Source organism: Eschrichtius robustus, chromosome 7, assembly GCF_028021215.1.
Source record: "Eschrichtius robustus isolate mEscRob2 chromosome 7, mEscRob2.pri, whole genome shotgun sequence".
Classification (NCBI taxonomy): Eukaryota; Metazoa; Chordata; class Mammalia; order Artiodactyla; family Eschrichtiidae; genus Eschrichtius; species Eschrichtius robustus.
Genome location: NC_090830.1, coordinates 82,027,661 through 82,044,215, shown reverse-complemented (window position 1 = coordinate 82,044,215; position 16,555 = coordinate 82,027,661). Strand labels below are relative to the sequence as shown.

The following is a 16,555-nucleotide window of genomic DNA, read 5'->3' as shown; positions in this document are numbered from 1 at the left end:
TTAGGCAGCCTCTGTCGCTTAATAAGGAAAAGGCAGAAAAACCACCTGCTGCTGTCAAAGGCCGCAGACCACCTGCCAGGCCCCTGCATGGCCCTGCTTTCCAGAACACAGGGGGCACTGGGGCACCTAGGAAGGCGACAGGGAAGAGCGACAGGGGTTGGTAGGGGTCGAACGAGGGTGTGTATCCTGGAGAAGGGTCCTCCTCACTCCCGAAGCCCGAGGAGCTTGGGGCGTCCGGCCTGTGCAATCAACAGCTGGTCACTTCTCCCCTCCCCACTGGGGGCTCCTGTGGGAAAAATGGCCCGCCACCGTCGCCCGGCCATCCTCCTCGGGTCCCCCAGGGCGCTCGGCTGGGGGCGCAGCACCTTGGAGAGAGATGTCGGGTCCCGCGCCTGGATTTGGGGCTCTCTACCTTTCGCACTGCGGCTCAGGGGTGCGTGCCAGGCTGTCGCCAAGGGGTCTGCCGGCACCCTGCCCAGCTCGGAGCCGAGGCGAGCCAGCGCGGCGAGCCTCCTCCCCTCCCGTTCGGGCGGCCTGAGCCCGCGCCCGCTCCAGTTGCTGCAGCTGCTGTTGCTGGCGGCTGCGGGGAGCGCGGGGCGCGCGCAGGAGAGGCTCGGGCGGCGAGGACGGGGACGAGGAGGAGCCTGAGGAAGCGGGGAGGAAGATCGAGCGAAGGCCGAGGAGGCTCAGCGGCGTGGCGGCGCGGCTCGGGGATCCCGGGAACATGGGCTAGCGGCGGCGGCGGCGGCGGCGTAGGCGGGCCGGGCCGGGCGCGGTGAACCTGCAGCGGCCCGGCGCACACCGGGGCGGCGAGCGGGAGCCGAGCGCAGCCGAGAGAGGAGGGCTGGCGTGGGGGCGCCCGGCAGTGGGCTGATGAGACATTATTAACGAGTCGCCGCCTAATAAGCCCAGAGCGGCGGGCTAGCGGCGCGGGCTGCGTGCGGGGAGGGGTCCCGGGCCGAAGCGCGCGGCGCAAACGCGTGGCGCACCGCGGGCGGGCGGCGCGGCGCGGCGCGGCGCGGCGCGGCGGGCAACCGGGCCGGCGCGCAGAGCCGGGGCGGGCCAGGGGGCGGCCCGCGGCGCCCCCTCGTTCTCGGCGCTCTGGGCCCGCGCAGCCCGGGGCTAGCGGGGCTCGGGCCGGGGAGGGGAGCTGCCCGCGCGCTCCGTCCCCCTCCCCCCTGGGCGGGCGGGCCGGCGGCCGGGGGGAGGGCGGGCGGCGGCGGCGGCCCGCTGTATATATCTCCGCGCACCCCGCCAGGTCGCGCACAGCTCCCCGAGCCCAGGCGCCTCCCCGCCCCCTCCCCGCGCTCCGCGGCGGCGGCGGCGGCAGCAATAGCAGCAATATGGCTGTTGATGGGTGTTCGGGGTGGCGCTGGCGGCGGGAGGAGCTCCCCCGAGCCCCTGCGCCGGCTGCCCGTTGCTAGCTATGGCAAATGGTGGCGGCAGCGGCGGCAGCAGCGGCGGCGGCGGTGGCGGCGGAGGCAGCGCTCTTAGAATGAGTAGCAATATCCACGCGAACCATCTCAGCCTAGACGCGTCCTCCTCCTCCTCCTCTTCCTCCTCCTCTTCTTCCTCCTCCTCCTCTTCCTCCTCGTCCTCGGTCCACGAGCCCAAGATGGATGCGCTCATCATCCCGGTGACCATGGAGGTGCCGTGCGACAGCCGGGGCCAGCGCATGTGGTGGGCTTTCCTGGCCTCCTCCATGGTGACTTTCTTCGGGGGCCTCTTCATCATCTTGCTCTGGCGGACGCTCAAGTACCTGTGGACCGTTTGCTGCCACTGCGGGGGCAAGACTAAGGTAACGCGCGCCCCGGCGCCTCCCCCCTGCGCCAGCCCCGCCGCTTCTCGGCGTCCCCTGCAGCCCACCTCCTCGCTTCTCACAGCGCCGTGCCTCCCTCCATCCCTGCCTGCCTTCCCCTCGCCGCCTTCCCTTTCCCTCCGCTCTCCTGGCGCCCGCCTATTGGGGCTTCGGGCGGCGCGCCAGGGGTGAGGAGTTGCCCCCAACCGGTGCGCTCCGGGACGCGGACGCCCAATCCCGTCCCCTTGTTTATTGTAGGGTTGTTTGTGGCTGCTGCTGGGGCCGGGGTGGGAGGTAGGGAGAGCCGACCCGGCGGGCACCGAGCAAGCTGGGGGCCGCTCGGTGCGCGTTCCGCGGGGCTCACCTGCCCGGGCTCGGCTCCTTGTGGTGGGCGAGGGGGAGCACGTCAGTCCGCACTTTAGAAACCTGTTGGGGAGATGAGTTCGTAAAATCAGAAGGGCAGGAAAATCCTTTGGGAAAGGGAGGACATCTTTTGGACTAGGGAATCCCAGGGGAGGAACATGACCAGAGGACGGGCGGGGGACCTGGAGGGGCGAGAGAAAGTTGGGGAGATGCATCCCAGTTTTGGAGGCAACCCGCGGATGCTGCCACTTTAGGAATGTGGCGAGGTCGCAAAACTGATGTCCCCTCCTTCTCCGACTCTTGGAACAGATTCCCACCCCCACCGCAAGTTCTTCGGCATCTGTATTCTCGCCCCCCTGCCACCGCCTTCAGGTCCCCGGAAGTGCCCCCGGCAGCGTGGAGCTAGAGCGGGAGGTCCGCCCGAGAGCCCGCCGAGGCCGAGGTTTTCACGCGAGCCTCGTCCCCGACGCTTTTGAGGTGGCTGGATGTCGGCTTAAGCTATTCCTGGCGCAGAGACGCCCACCAGCACCGAGGCTCACTACACCTTATGTTTGGTTGCTAGGCTGACTGCCTGGTCTGTCGCCGTCGTGGCCCTAGAGATGTCTTCTTCCACCCCCCGCCCCTCACCCCACTGGCTGAAGGTGTGAGGTGGCGGGCAGTTTTTCATAGAGAACTGCAGGATAAAAAAGAAAGAACTGGAAAAAAGAGTGACCAAGCTGTTTTCTGTTTGACTGATTTTTAACCTAGGGGACTAACCAGCGCCAGCATTTTCAGAGGGAGGGAAGCTCAGAGGGGGATAGGGAACAGTGCAAGGCCGTGGCACATCTCGGTGGGAATGCTCACACCTTTTCTAATAAAGTTAATCCGAGGACACCTCAAACTTCCACGGGGCACAGCAACTTGTAGCAGCCTCCTCAATTGCTACGGGGAGGGAGTAGGTAAGATGGGGGCTATGGGTGACACACAAGGGTGAAGGGAAGCTTTCTCTCTCTCTTTCTCCTGATCATTAATTATACATTGTGTTGGGTGCTGGAGCTCAGCTGTGTTTTGTGGTAGCACATTTGTGTTTTGGAAAATACTGGTGTGTTGGAAATAAGGGAGAAAAATAAAAGCCATCATTTGCTTCCTCCTCCTCCTACTTCTCCGGAGACCTCCAGATGTTAGTCAGTCAGTTTTCTCTGGAGTTACCTTCTTGGCCATAGCAGTTTCTCCTTACTTGTCAGGGTGGAAAACCACCCACATTCCAGAGAAGCCATTAGGTTAAGCAAAATCCTAACCCTGAGACCCCCTAGACCCAGCCCCTTGCCTAGCCCTCCTGACCAGTGCTTATTCATATAGTCTTCTTATTCACACATTCCCTCTCCTCTGCCTCCCCACCAGTCTTTACTCTGCGAGTGTATTTCCTTTACTGAGATTCCGTGCTACCCTTAGAGGAAAGAGAACTTGTAGTCGCATGCATCTCAAACGTTTTCTAGACTGAGTGATTTTGGGGAACTTTTTAATGACCTCCTTATCCTTCAGGAACTGGGTAGGCTTGATCATAATGAAAACTTTTTTTTCAGTGAGTCAAAATAAGTTTCAGTGCTTTTGTGATCCTGGGGTTTTAAACACAGCTTCTAAAGTCTTTTTACTCTAGGGGGTACATCAGTGCTATTGCAGTGCTTCTGATGAAATGCTGATTGGATCATTCACATAAAGAGTCTCTTAAATGATGACCAAGCATAACCTCTGTAAGTTTTCTCAAGAAAATACGTTTTTGGCAATGATCATTAGAAAAAAATCAATCCCTATATATTAGGCTATATTTTGTAGCTCCAAGACATGCTGAGTTGACTAAACTGGAACTTTCTACAAAGAATCATCTGGGACGAGAGATGCTTGCAGTTGGTTGGGAAGATGTGAGGCCGGTATAGAATGAGATCACGTCACTTTTGGTACCATTAGAGTCCCCTTTAAAACATGCCCAGAATCTCGTAATACTTGCCCCTTGATTTGCTCAGTTAAACAGTGTGTGTAGCCATCTCATTTTGCCCAGTAGTAGTTACTTAGGCCTTTTATAAGCTTTTCTTTCTACTCTTGAGGTCTGTATTTTTACTGCAATCATTCTTTTTTTTTTTTTTTTTGTCCTTCATTCTTTTTGCTTTCCAAGTATTTGGTAGTCATCAGGACGCTGGTCAGAAGAATGCATTTGGCTTCAGTTTGGAATAATTATTTTAGTGTTGGGTTTCTCAAGCAAACTAAGGCTGCTTTTCCTTAGTATTCTACCAGGCCTCAGATATGTTCACCCTGATCCTGGTTCAGCCCCAAGATGGTTTGACCCGGAGCTAGGGTCCAGAGGAAGGCTGGTCTTTTTAGCATCTGAAATTCTAGGGGTATAAGTTTCAGCAGGAGCTCCAGAATCACAAGCATTTGGCCTCTGGGACTGTACCATCCTTTTTGATCAAAGGAACCTGAAACTGGATGTACACCATGAGGCATCTCATCCTTAGTTCCTCTGGCCTCCGAATCTCCAATCGTGAATGACTTTACTATTCTGAAAAGAATAGTTATGTGGATTTCTTTAGGAAATAAAGAAGAAAGAGAATCTCATTTTCCCCCAGTTGAGAATTTGGGCACAGTCATTCCAGTACTATATTCTTTGCTGTACTTTTTCACATCATTGTTTCTTTCTCTGTTGGGTTTCATTAGAGCCCTCTCTTTACTTGGCCGTGACGTTTCAGGGTCTAAGCCAGTCGTAGACTGTGGTGAACAAGGAGCAGCTCTGGCAGCCTGAATAAGGTTGTGACCTTGAAGAAGTAGTTTAACCTCTCTGGTCTCTTTCCTGGTGTGTAAAATGTGGGATTGAATTCTGTGAGTGCTAATGTCCCTTCCTGCTCTGGGACTCAGTGGAAGACAGTAGAAGGAGTTGGTGACCTATGGGTAAAGTTTCTAGCTCAGAACATGTTCTGTAACTCTCCAGCCTCGGAGTGCTTCTGTGTCTTTATTCCCATGTTCTGCTCTTCCTCCAGCCCACAGTCTGCTTTTCTTTAAAAGCCTGGGGAAACTGAGGCCAGCTTCCTATGGAGCTGTGGTTTGCTGTGGGTCATAGACTCATCCTGGTCTCAGCTGGAGCTGTCCTCCCTGTAGAAGTTTGGGCTTGATTAAGGTTGGTCTGCATATAATGAATTACGGAGGTTTGTCTCCATGGCTGTGTCTGAGAAAACAACACGTTTTCTCTATTAGACTCGTGACTAATATAAACATCAGATCCCATTACGGCTTGGTAATTACCCAGGGTCTGGCCTGACGCATCATCCAATCAGGGCTGGAACTTCAGTGCCTCAGAATTCTTGATTCCAGATTGGCCCTGGTGCCTCATCTCATCCTGGAGATAGTCTGCATCGGACGACCTTCAGATGCTCCTTCGGATCACTTAGGGGGGCCTTGGAGAAGTGCTCAGGTCCCAGGCACAGGGGAGTTCCAGGTGACCTTCCCTTGTCCTGAGAACTTTTGCTTCTTGTTCCTGGCTCTCCCTGTGGAGATGCACACTTCCGTAGAGATGCTGCAGTCAGACAGACCCGAGTGCAAATCATGGATTCCACACTTGTTAGCTGGGCGTCTGTGGCTGGCAGCCCTGTTAAGCATGGTTTCTTCACATGTAAGAAGAGCGTAATGATGCTTACTTTGTAGAATTCTTTTTATTTTTATTTTTTTAACATCTTTATTGGAGTATAATTGCTTTACAATGGTGTGTTAGTTTCTGCTTTATAACAAAGTGAATCAGTTATACATATACATATGTCCCCATATCTCTTCCCTCTTGCGTCTCTCTCCCTCCCACCCTCCCTATCCCATCCCTGTAGTATTCTTATAAGGAGTGACAATGTTGGGTATACAGCACCCAGGAAATGCCTGGCACTTAGCAGGCCTGTAAATGGGAGCTATCATAGCTCCGCAAAGTGGCAGGTTTTAAATTTTCTCCTTGATTCCTTGAACTTCTGGCCCTGGAAGGACACAGACTACGACAAATAGAACTTTTGAACCAAAAGGGACCTCTAGACCCTGGAGTCAATTGTCCTTGGGTCAAACAACCAGTTAGGGTCAGATTGAGATTTGGGCTCATAGCTCTTGGCTGTTGCAAGGCTGGCAGGTCGGGGAAGGGCAGCCTGGGAAGGCTCCATGGCTGAGGGCTTGGCAGGATGGCTAGTGCTTTGATGGCGGGCAAGTCAGTGGGTGAGCATTGTCATCGTGGGGCTGCAGGAGCTGCAGACCTAGCAGAAGTGGAAGGTTTGGTGGGCAGGTGTGGCTGTCTAATGTCCCTTGAGAAAGGATGAATTCCACCCCTGTTCTCCCCAGTCCAGAGCCCACAGACCTGTTGCCCTGACGATGTAACAGTTTCCCCGCCAGGGTGCTCTCTACTCAGACCAGCTTTACCCTGATGGCCTCCAGAGTAGTATTTCCCCAAGTGTGTTCTGTGGAGCGCTTGCCCTTGCAGTTCATGCGCTGGGAGAAGTCCCAAGGGAGAGGAATTGGTTAAACTGCTCTTGGCCGTGCTCACTTTGAGCAGCAGGGCCTAGATGTCACGCTCGCCGTGTAGCACCCAAAAGTCAGCCTGGGACCTTGGGCAAGGACTTCACCGCTTTGTGCCTCAGTCTCCTCATCTGTAAACGGGGGTCCTAGTAGAGCTCAGCCCTTTGGGGTAGGTACTCTCAGGGACCCCACTTTATAGCATTTCCTAGGAGGACACTGGTGACCGCAAGCTATGCGCTGGCCCTATTTCCGGGTGCCCAGGGGCCTTGTCCAAACATGCATCAAGAGGAAAGCAAGAGCTGTCCTTGTGTTTGGCCTGGGGGAGAAAGGATTCCAAGGGCAAGGCTCACCATTATCTTCTTCCCTGGATGGGGACATTCACTGTGTGCCTGGTACAGAGAGTACTTGCTTTGGGTATCTCTTTCTGACCAGGGCAAGAGGAGCCTGGTGCTGAGGCAGTCAGGTTGGCATTGGATTCCAATGCCAGGGCCTCCTTCCCAATGTGGGCAGCAGCGGTGTCCCAGCTCACAGTGGCCGTGGCCGTGCTAGCCTGCGAATCACAGCAGCCAGCTCCACCTTCCTGGGACTTCAGAGCTGTGGAGCCCCTGCAAGGACGCCTCTGTGGTTCCGGTGAGAAGGGCTGTGTTGGTGCCGTGACGCCGCAGCTCCTGGAGCCCTGCGGGGAGCACTGGTCTCCATGAGACCTGCTGGGGGGTCAGGCAAGGTCAGCGTCCCGCAGGACCTCTGAAATCACACAGCCTTTCTGTACACAGCAGGGAGCAGATCGAGAGAGTGCCCTTTTTTGAGATGCTTCTGAGTGGGTGGAACCCTGGCCCTGGGCACATGGAGAAGGAAGCTCGGGGGCCCCAGCCTGAGAGGCAGGGGTGTCCCAGCACTCCGGGGAGAAGGCTCAAGGGATGTTCAGTTGGGGTATTAGATCTCTCCCTCCCAAGGCCAGAGAGCATCTAGTCCGTCTACTCCTGGGGCCTCTCGCACCTTTACATGTACACGAATCACCTGGAGAGCCATTAAAATGCAGATTCTGATTCAGAAGGTCCAGGGTGGGGCCTGAGACTCTGCATTTCTGACAAGACACAGGTGATGCCGATGCTGAGCAGACCGTGCTTTGAGAAGCAAGGATCTGGTCCCTGCCTCGGTCTCCAGGCAGTCCCTCTCTGAAGACAGGGCTATTTTTAAATATGGAAATTCTCAGCTCTTCAGCAGTGGGGAGGGATGAGAAGAGGAAGGTTCCCTGTGCCAGGACAGCCAGGTGGAGAAAACTCGGCTCAGGCCTCTCCGCGCTGCTGCAGTTCAGTCTGGGTGCTCCCTGCTGAAGCTGATTGTGCGGGTGTCTGCTGCCTAGGAACCCACAGCGCTGTTGGTTTGGGGTTGGGTTGTGGTGACCAGAGCAGCATCCTGCAGACCTATGGGGGTGTGGTCCGTGCGTCGCCCATCAGCCTGTGGGCTCTCCCTCGCGCCAGAGGGTCACGCTGCAAGGGGACTTTCCGCAGTCCCGGATGGCAACTCAGCCAAACCACCTTCTTGCAGAATTAGAGGCTCGTGGTGGAGCCAGGGCTGCACTGTGGCGATGCTCCGGGAAGCCAGCTGTTGGCCGCTCCCTCCGGACTGTTTGAAGTCAGCAGGCAGTAAAACTGCCAGCCTGATTTTCCATAGGGTCCTCGGTGGGCTTTGCCAAACGGAGGGTGCGGTGTGAAAGGATTGGGCTCAAGACCCGATCACGGAGTGGGGAGAGACGTGCGGCACTGTGCTGTGCCACCCTCCCGTGGTACTTCTCGAGAATTCCAGCAGATGAAGCTGGAAGTAGCTCCTTTTCTCAACATACCATCAGGGTTTTCACAGCTCATACTGTCAGGGGCTTTTTCCTGGAGATGTGCTTTTTGGGTTGTTCCATCGTCAAAGGGGAGAACCTGGAATAAACATTTATCATGAGCATCGTCAGCTTAAATGAAGGCCTTAGCATGATGCCCGGCACACAGTAGGTCCTCCAATAAATCTTGTGGTTATTAGTGTTGTTGTTTTGGCTTTTATTACATAGGGAGTGCATCCTCTGTTCCAAGCTAGGTGCTAGGGATTAAAAATAAGACCCAGTTTGTTTGATGGAAGGGACGGAAAAATTCAGTTATCTTCTCATGGGGTATGCACATGTCTGGTCTCCAAGTTGCCTCAAACCCCCTGAGGGCAGTAACTGAGTCATACAAATACAAGCACAGATATGTGTTGGGAGGGCCCTTCCACAGTGGTCTGTGGGAGGCTCCGTGGGAATGTTGTAGGTGCAAATACATTTTGCTGCTCTTTGGGGTGATTTGTTAGACGCTGTGGAGAAACTCTGGGTGAAAGGGATGGGCTTGAGTCATTTCTGGATTTTAATTATTTATGCCACCCCGGTCTCCCCTGACCAGTGGGTAACAAGAATTTGTTCACGATGAGCACTTGTTCATGAGGTGGATGAGTCAGGCGGGGGGCAGAAGGACAGCTTCAAAAGAATGGCTGCTCGAAGATGGAATTTGCTTTGTTTTTGGCATTATTTGGGGCATTATGTCTAATTGCCAATTTGGAAGTGTAATTGGCCCTCCAGGTCCGGAAGGGATATACTTCACGTTGTCAAGCCGGGCCTCCGAATCATCTCCCCATAAGATCTCATTACCTGTATGACTAATGCTTCTTTACATGGCCAAAAGCGAAATTATTTAAAACATCTCATTTACTTGGTATTCTTTATGCTGTTTCATTGGCCTCCCTACCAGGTTTTCCCGGGGGCCAGATCCAGTTGACGCTGGGTATTTCGAAGGTAATTAACAGGAACGCCTGTGTTCCTTCCTTCTGTTCTTCATCCTTTCCTTGATTTCCTTTCTTTCCTGGTGATTCCTGCCAAGTCCAGGAGCAGAGGGACTGAAGTTTGCAGGTTAGCGGACAACAAATAGAGGCTTGATCTCGCGAGATGAGAAGCACGTGGAATTGTGACGTCATAGGGGCAGAAAGGTGCTTTGGGGTCGGAGTCCTACCTCCTCCCCAGCGCCAGTGCTGGAAGCCCTCGGCCCCATCTCCAGAAGGGACAGGGGTGTTCATGGCCTTCTGAGGCCACCATTCCATGGGGCACAAACCCACCTAAGCATGAATGGAAAGGTCTTTCTCCTTGCACTATACCCTCTTTGCTTCTTGGCTGTGTCTAGGACACACAGAACATGTCTTGGTAGGTGATAGATTTCAAATTCTAAATCCGGCCCAAGAAGGCCCAGAGCTGGGTGGGGTTTAAGTGTCAGCAATGTTCTTGAGATGTAGAATGCCCTTAACTTTTGTTGCTACCGTGCAAACCACCTTCTTTTTCTCTCGTGACTGCCCGATGTCCTTCTTCTCCAGAGGCGGTGAGGTTTCCCCGTGCCCTCTTCCCCAGGGTTTACACAGCAGCCCATCCTGGCTGTTGGTTCTGGTCGTTTGTCCTGTGCAATTTGTCAGGTCTTGTCAGAAGCTGTGGGTGAGGATTTGGCCATCCCTGAGCCATTGGGTCGCCTCTTTGTCACTGGAATGTGCCCAGTGATTCCAAAGTTCAGCTTCTTTCAGAGTTTAGTGCTGGGCTTGGCCGAGAGCAGATGTGATTTGGGGGCAATACCAGGGATCCAGATGTAGAGTGCAGATCCTTTGTTAAGAAGCCCGCATTGGACTCTGCTTTCTAGGTGTTGGCTCTTCCCAAAGGAGAGAGAACAGACAGTGATCTTGAGCTTCTTTTTGGATCATTTAAATACAGCTGCTCCGAGAGTTGAAGATTATTCCTCTCCAACTGCTCATCTTATCTCTTCTCCTCTGGGCTTCTATACACTACTGCTGCCATTTCTCCTATTTTGCTGAGCAGAAAGAAACCAGAAAAGAAAGAGAAAATACAAGAGGGGAGGGTGAGGGAGGGCAGCGGGGAGAGGGAGATGTTCACACAAAGAAAAGTAGAATTTCTCGTCTGGGAGCTGGAGGTTGGATAAATACATAATTGGATGGATTTTGTTTTTAGTCCCTTTCCCTTTGTCTTAATGAATAAATCATGACAAGTGACCTCATGCTTAAGGTGTGCAGCATTATATAAAGACCAGTGGAAAGAGTGCTTTCCCTTTTGGAAGAGTTTAGCTTTTCAAGTGAGTTCCCTCTAATGAACTGCTAGCGTGGGGCCTGTGTGGCCCTGTGGCCCAGACACCAGGGGTTATAAGGTTTCTGGGGGCTCTTCCTCTTCGTATACCTGTTTATGCAGGAGCAGAATTCTTCTCTTTGGGAGAAATTGCTGCATGAGTTTGTTTTCCCTTTACGTGACTTTGGAAAGTAGACTTTCTGTGGCTCTGGAAGGGGAAAAAGTAGATGCACAATGATTAGCGAATGGAGAACTGAGACAAGGGCCCTTAAGGCTCGGAGGAAAGATCTGGAAGATGAGAGGGTTTATCCGAGGGCTGGGGATTTTCACGACCAACATTAGCTGGCCACCGCTTAATACATTGTTTTTCTTCTTTGTGCATCTGGGAGCACTTTCCTCCTAGTGCTTAGAGGAATTGCTTTAGCTACCCATAATTTACGGCCGTTTCCCTCATAGATTGTGGCAGCCACAGCTGACCAGGTGGTAAGACTCTTGAAGAGTATAGGAATGGTGTCTCCAGCTGAACCCATAAGAGAAGTCAATAATTCGCCTGTCTTAAAAAAGAAATCCATTTCTTACGTTCATGTGCAACCCTATTTTCCCCGTAAGATTTCTTTTTCAATTTGCGTTTTACACTTTTGTCCTTAATCCTAAGTGTATATATATTCACTGTAGAAAATGTAGGCAAGACAGAGAGGTGTTTAAAGAAAAAAAAGGACACCTCACACCCACCAGGATGGCTACTACATCAAAACCCAGAAAACAGCAAGTGTTGATGAGGATGTGGAGGAATTGGAACCCTGGTGCACTGTGTGTGGGAATGCACCATGATGCAGCTACTGTGGGAAACAGTATGGTGGTTTCTCAAAAAAATTGAAAATAGAACTACCATATGACCCAGCAATTCCACGGCTGGGTACATATCCAAAAGAAGATACTTGCACATCCCTGTTCATAGCAGCATTATTCGTAATAGCCAAAAGGTGGAAGCAACCCAAATGTCCATCGATGGATAGATGGATAAACAAATGTGGTATTTACCTGCAGTGGAATATTATTCATTTGGAAAAAGGAAGGAAATTCCGATGTGTGCTACAACACGGATGCCCCTCGAGGACATTATGCTAGGTGAAATAAACCAGTCACAAAAGGACAAATACTGTGTGATCCTACAATACTTATATGAGGCACCTAGTTGCACAGACACAGAAGTAGAATGGTGGTTACCAGGGGCTGGGGGAGACGGGGGGTTGTTGTTTAATGGATATAGAATTTCAGTTTTCCAAGACGAGAAGGTTCTGCGCAATAATATGAATACACTTAATACTACTGAAATGTACACTTAAAATGGTTAAGATGGTAAGTTTTATGGTATGTCTATTTTACCACAATTAAAATTTTTTAAAAAAGGAAAAAAAATCCCTCTAAACCCCACTTCTTGGAGATGACTATCATTATCTTCAGACACATTCTTCACCATGGTGCTTGTGTTTGTTGGTGGGGCAGCTGATTTCTTTCCTCTGAGGATTGGTAAATGGCAGTCCCAGGAGAAGTGCCCCCCAGCTGGCCTTGTTTGATTTAGATGGTACCCACAGTGAGAGAAGAAGAACAGACTGAACAACGTTTCTGCCCATCAAGTCTGGTTTGATGGTGTGTGAAGTTAAAGGACCACTGGATTTTTGATTTTGACATATGAGTAGTTACGGTATCTTAGGCAAGTGATTGTCTCTGGGCTCCAGTTTTCTCATATGTAACATGCTCTCTGATTCAGTGATTTCAATATACAGCCCTTTCTTCAGTCAGAGTTCAAAGCTATCATTTTTACCTGATAAAGAACCCAAGACTAACTTACTCAAGGCAGTGGGCCCAGGGAGTAGTTCTGGTGCCTCTATGAATCCCAAGAGTGAAATTTGATTGACATGTCCCCAGAACTTCCATATTGACTTCAATGAGGTGGCATATTTAAGAATTACAGTCTGGGGACACGGACCCCATTGGAGATACAGTCAAACTTGTCATTAAAAAAAAAACAACTCAAATAGTTTTCTGTGACTGTGCTACTACTTTTTTTTTTTTTTTTAAATACATTTATTTATTTATTTATTTATTTATTTATTTATTTATTTGGCTGTGTTTGGTCTTCGTTGCTGTGCGCGGGCTTTCTGTAGTTGCAGTGAGCGGGGGCTACTCTTCGTTGCGGTGTGCGGGCTTCTCGTTGCGGTAGCTTCGCTTGTTGTGGAGCATGGGCTCTAGGCATGCGGGCTTCAGTAGTTGTGGCACGTGGGTTCAGTAGTTGTGGCTCACGGGCTCTAGAGAGTAGGCTCAGTAGTTGTGGTGCACGGGCTTATTTGCTCCGCAGCATGTGGGATCTTCCCGGACCAGGGCTCGAACCTGTGTCCCCTGCATTGGCAGGCGCATTCTTAACCACTGCGCCACCAGGGAAGTCCCTGTGCTATTACTTCTAATGACATGGCCGCACCACTATTGAGGTTTTAATTTTAATTTCTGGTGTGGGGGAAAGGTTGAAAAGGTCTTGGATTATAGACTAGACTATAAACAGTACACTATGATAGGTTGGCTTTGTTGAGATTGGGAATAAAAAGAAACATCTGATTAAAGAGGAGGTCATGCAAATCCACTTACTTTCGTGCTTTTCCTTAACTCGCCCCAAAAGGCAACCCCAGAGCGAGAATGTTCATCACAGCCCTGTTCCATGAAGCACTCCAGCTGCCAAAATCAGCAATAAGATGACCACAGTTTCTGTGGTAAAGGAGAGGGTATCTGATGGGGTCAGTAACTTCTGAAATACCTCTCTCTCCCGCAAATCGTAAGCAGCTAGCACATCAGACCTGCTGAATAGTCTCTTAGGTTATATAACATTAATCAGATTATGCTACTGGGGCCATGTATTAAATTTCAACTTGTCACAGCTACATTACATTAACACTTCACAGATCCACAGAGTGCCAGGTAGTTTTTGGGTGTTACTGAGCAAATTGGTGATGATGGTCGGACTTGACGAGGCCCAGACAAAAAACACTTCCTTAGATTTTCTGTATTGTAGTTTAATTCTTATTGGAGGGTGCAGACATCCTGCAAGTATTCCTTACAAAATGAACTAAAAATTTAAGACCGTAGTTTTTGTATCTGCAGGACCGAACAGTTGATTTATGGCCATGAACCAGATAAGACAGAGATTTTTGAAAACTCTGGGAAGCTTTTCATTTTCCAGCGACAGGCAATGCAAGCACTCTATTCTTAATTGGTCCCTTCTTTAAGTCAGGAGCTGAAATGTCATCATGCAAATCTCTCCTGAGTTGCATGGAAACTAATAAAATCACGAAGATTTCTATTTGTACTCTATGAACACAGACTGTAATGAAACTGAAACAGCTATCTCCAGGGATGATGCTGTTTAAATGCTAGGCAAGGCTTGACAGCAATCTTAATGGTGAAAAGAGAAGCCAGCAAGTGAGCGCTTCCGTTCTTTCCTCCCTGCCCCACCAGTGACTTTTCATCCCTGCTTCTCTTTGCTTCCTGACCTCTGAAAGAATTCGCTTAAAACAGAGACCAGTAGGGCTTCCCTGGTGGTGCAGTGGTTAAGAATCCGCCTGTCAATGCAGGGGACACAGGTTCGAGCCCTGGTCCGGGAAGATCCCACATGCCGCGGAGCAACTAAGCCCGCGCTCTGGAGCCCACAAACCACAAGTACTGAGTCCGCGCACCACAACTACTGAAGCCCACGCGCCCTAGAGCCCGTGTTCCACAACAAGAGAAGCCACTGCAATGAGAAGCCCGCGCGCCGCAACGAAGAGTAGCCCCCACTCACCGCAACTAGAGAAAGCCCGCGTGCAGCAGCGAAGACCCAACGCAGCCCAAAATAAGTAAAATAAATAAATTTATATAAAAAAGAGAGCTGTAATTGCTAGTACAGCCTGTCTACCACCTGTTTTATTTTATTTTATTTTTAAAAAGTATTTATTTACTTGGCTGCGCCGGGTCTTAGATGCGGCACGCAGTATCTTCTTTGCTGCGTGCGGGATCTTTAGTTGCAGCATGCGGAATCTAGTTCCCTGACCAGGGATAGAACCTGGGCCCCCTGCATTGGGAGCACGGAGTCTTAGCCACTGGACCACCAGGGAAGTCCCTACCACCTGTTTTAGAAAACAGCACCTGATTCTCAAACATTCTCTCTTGGCCTTTTCTCTCCCTCTTCAGACATTGCATTGATCTCCACACTTACTGGCACTTTTGTTTCGCTAAGTCTTTCTATGTGAACTGGAGTAACTGGCTTTTTAGGGAAAAAAATTAATAAACTCTTGAAAGTAGTTACTATGCATGAAGCACTCTTTTAAAACTCCTTATGTTTATTATGGTGTTTAAACCTCAACACAGTCCTGTGGTGTGAACACCTTTATGATTCCCAGTTTACAGATTAGAAGACTGAGGCATACATAATACTTTTTTTTTTTTGGATAACAAACTTTGAGTGTTTACTGTGTGTCTTGTAGTTCCTAAGCTCTTTATATTATTTAATCCTCACAACAACCCAGTGAAATAGGTGGTATCATCATCCTCCCTTTACAGGACAGAGGTGTGGAGAAGTTGAGTGACTTGCCCAGGGTCACACACTAGTGAGGGCAGAGCCATGTGTAACTCCAGGCAGATGGGCAGTGGAGCTCACGTGTCTAACCCCTGCACTCTTCACCTACAGTCATACGTCATACCTCCTGTAGTGGTAGGTGGGCTCTGCTCAGCTCATCCCTGCCACGGAGTGAAGGAAACTGTGAAGACATAGGACTGAGGAGAGGAGTCATTGTGTGGAGACTCAGGCATCCATCCCTAGGTGAGATGTGAGATCCCTTGGACAGGTTCAGAGAGTTCTGTACTATCCAGATAGAAACAAACCTTAAAGGTTATCTAGTCATTTTACTTTCTCTATGCCTTGGTTTCCGTTGCTGGAAAGTAGGTTAATTCACCTTTTCTCTACCTGGTAGGCAGGTGTGCTGTGTGCAGTTGTGCAGGTTGCTCACTGCACAACTGTAGGGCTGCTATGAGATTCACATCAAATAATACATGATTGCACTTTATGAACCAGGGCACATATACCATATCCCTGTGCTGGGGGGTAGGTGGAGGCACAGAACACATATTGGGGTATCTTTCTGAGTATCAGTCTTCCTAGAAGTTTTGGATAAAAACATAGTTTTTTTTTTTTTAAATTAATTATTTATTTATGGCTGTGTTGGGTCTTCGTTTCTGTGCGAGGGCTTCCTCTAGTTGCGGCAAGTGGGGGCCACTCTTCATTGCGGTGCACGGGCCTCTCACTATCGCGGCCTCTCTTGTTGCGGAGCACAGGCTCCAAACGCGCAGGCTCAGTAGTTGTGGCTCACGGGCCCAGTTGCTCCGCGGCATGTGGGATCCTCCCAGACCAGGGCCCGAACCCATATCCCCTGCATTGGCAGGCAGATTCTCAACCACTGCGCCACCAGGGAAGCCCAACATAGTTTTAATATTAACACATATATGGAAGATATTAGGAGAGTAGGATGCAGAATTCAAGCGTATTTTAAAAACCTTGAGAGGTGTGTGTGGGGTTACGGGGACACTCATACACAGAAGAGCGCGGAGTAGTGAAATAGTTTGACACCCACCAGCAAAGGCTTATCAGTAAACTCTGAACCAAGCATCCTAATGTGGAATGATGCCTTATTATTCCCACATGCTATTTGCTCATATCTCAAGCTCCAAAACTG

At 50.8% G+C, this 16,555-nt stretch overlaps 1 protein-coding gene across 11 annotated transcripts in view; it reads left to right on the top strand.

Annotated features, from left to right (window-relative positions):
• The first annotated feature begins 1,110 nt into the window (after nt 1-1,110).
• Nucleotides 1,111-16,555, top strand: part of KCNMA1 (potassium calcium-activated channel subfamily M alpha 1) — a 745,622-nt gene continuing 730,177 nt past the window's right edge. For 3 of the 11 annotated variants that reach the window (XM_068547957.1, XM_068547956.1, XM_068547954.1), the window contains exon 1: nt 1,149-1,798. In XM_068547957.1, the coding sequence (XP_068404058.1) occupies nt 1,427-1,798 (372 nt within the window). In that variant the 5' untranslated portion in view covers nt 1,149-1,426. Of the gene's footprint in view, nt 1,799-2,470; nt 3,286-16,555 lie in introns of those variants that run through there. The other 8 variants (XM_068547961.1, XM_068547960.1, XM_068547958.1 and 5 more) reach the window with 5 other exon arrangements.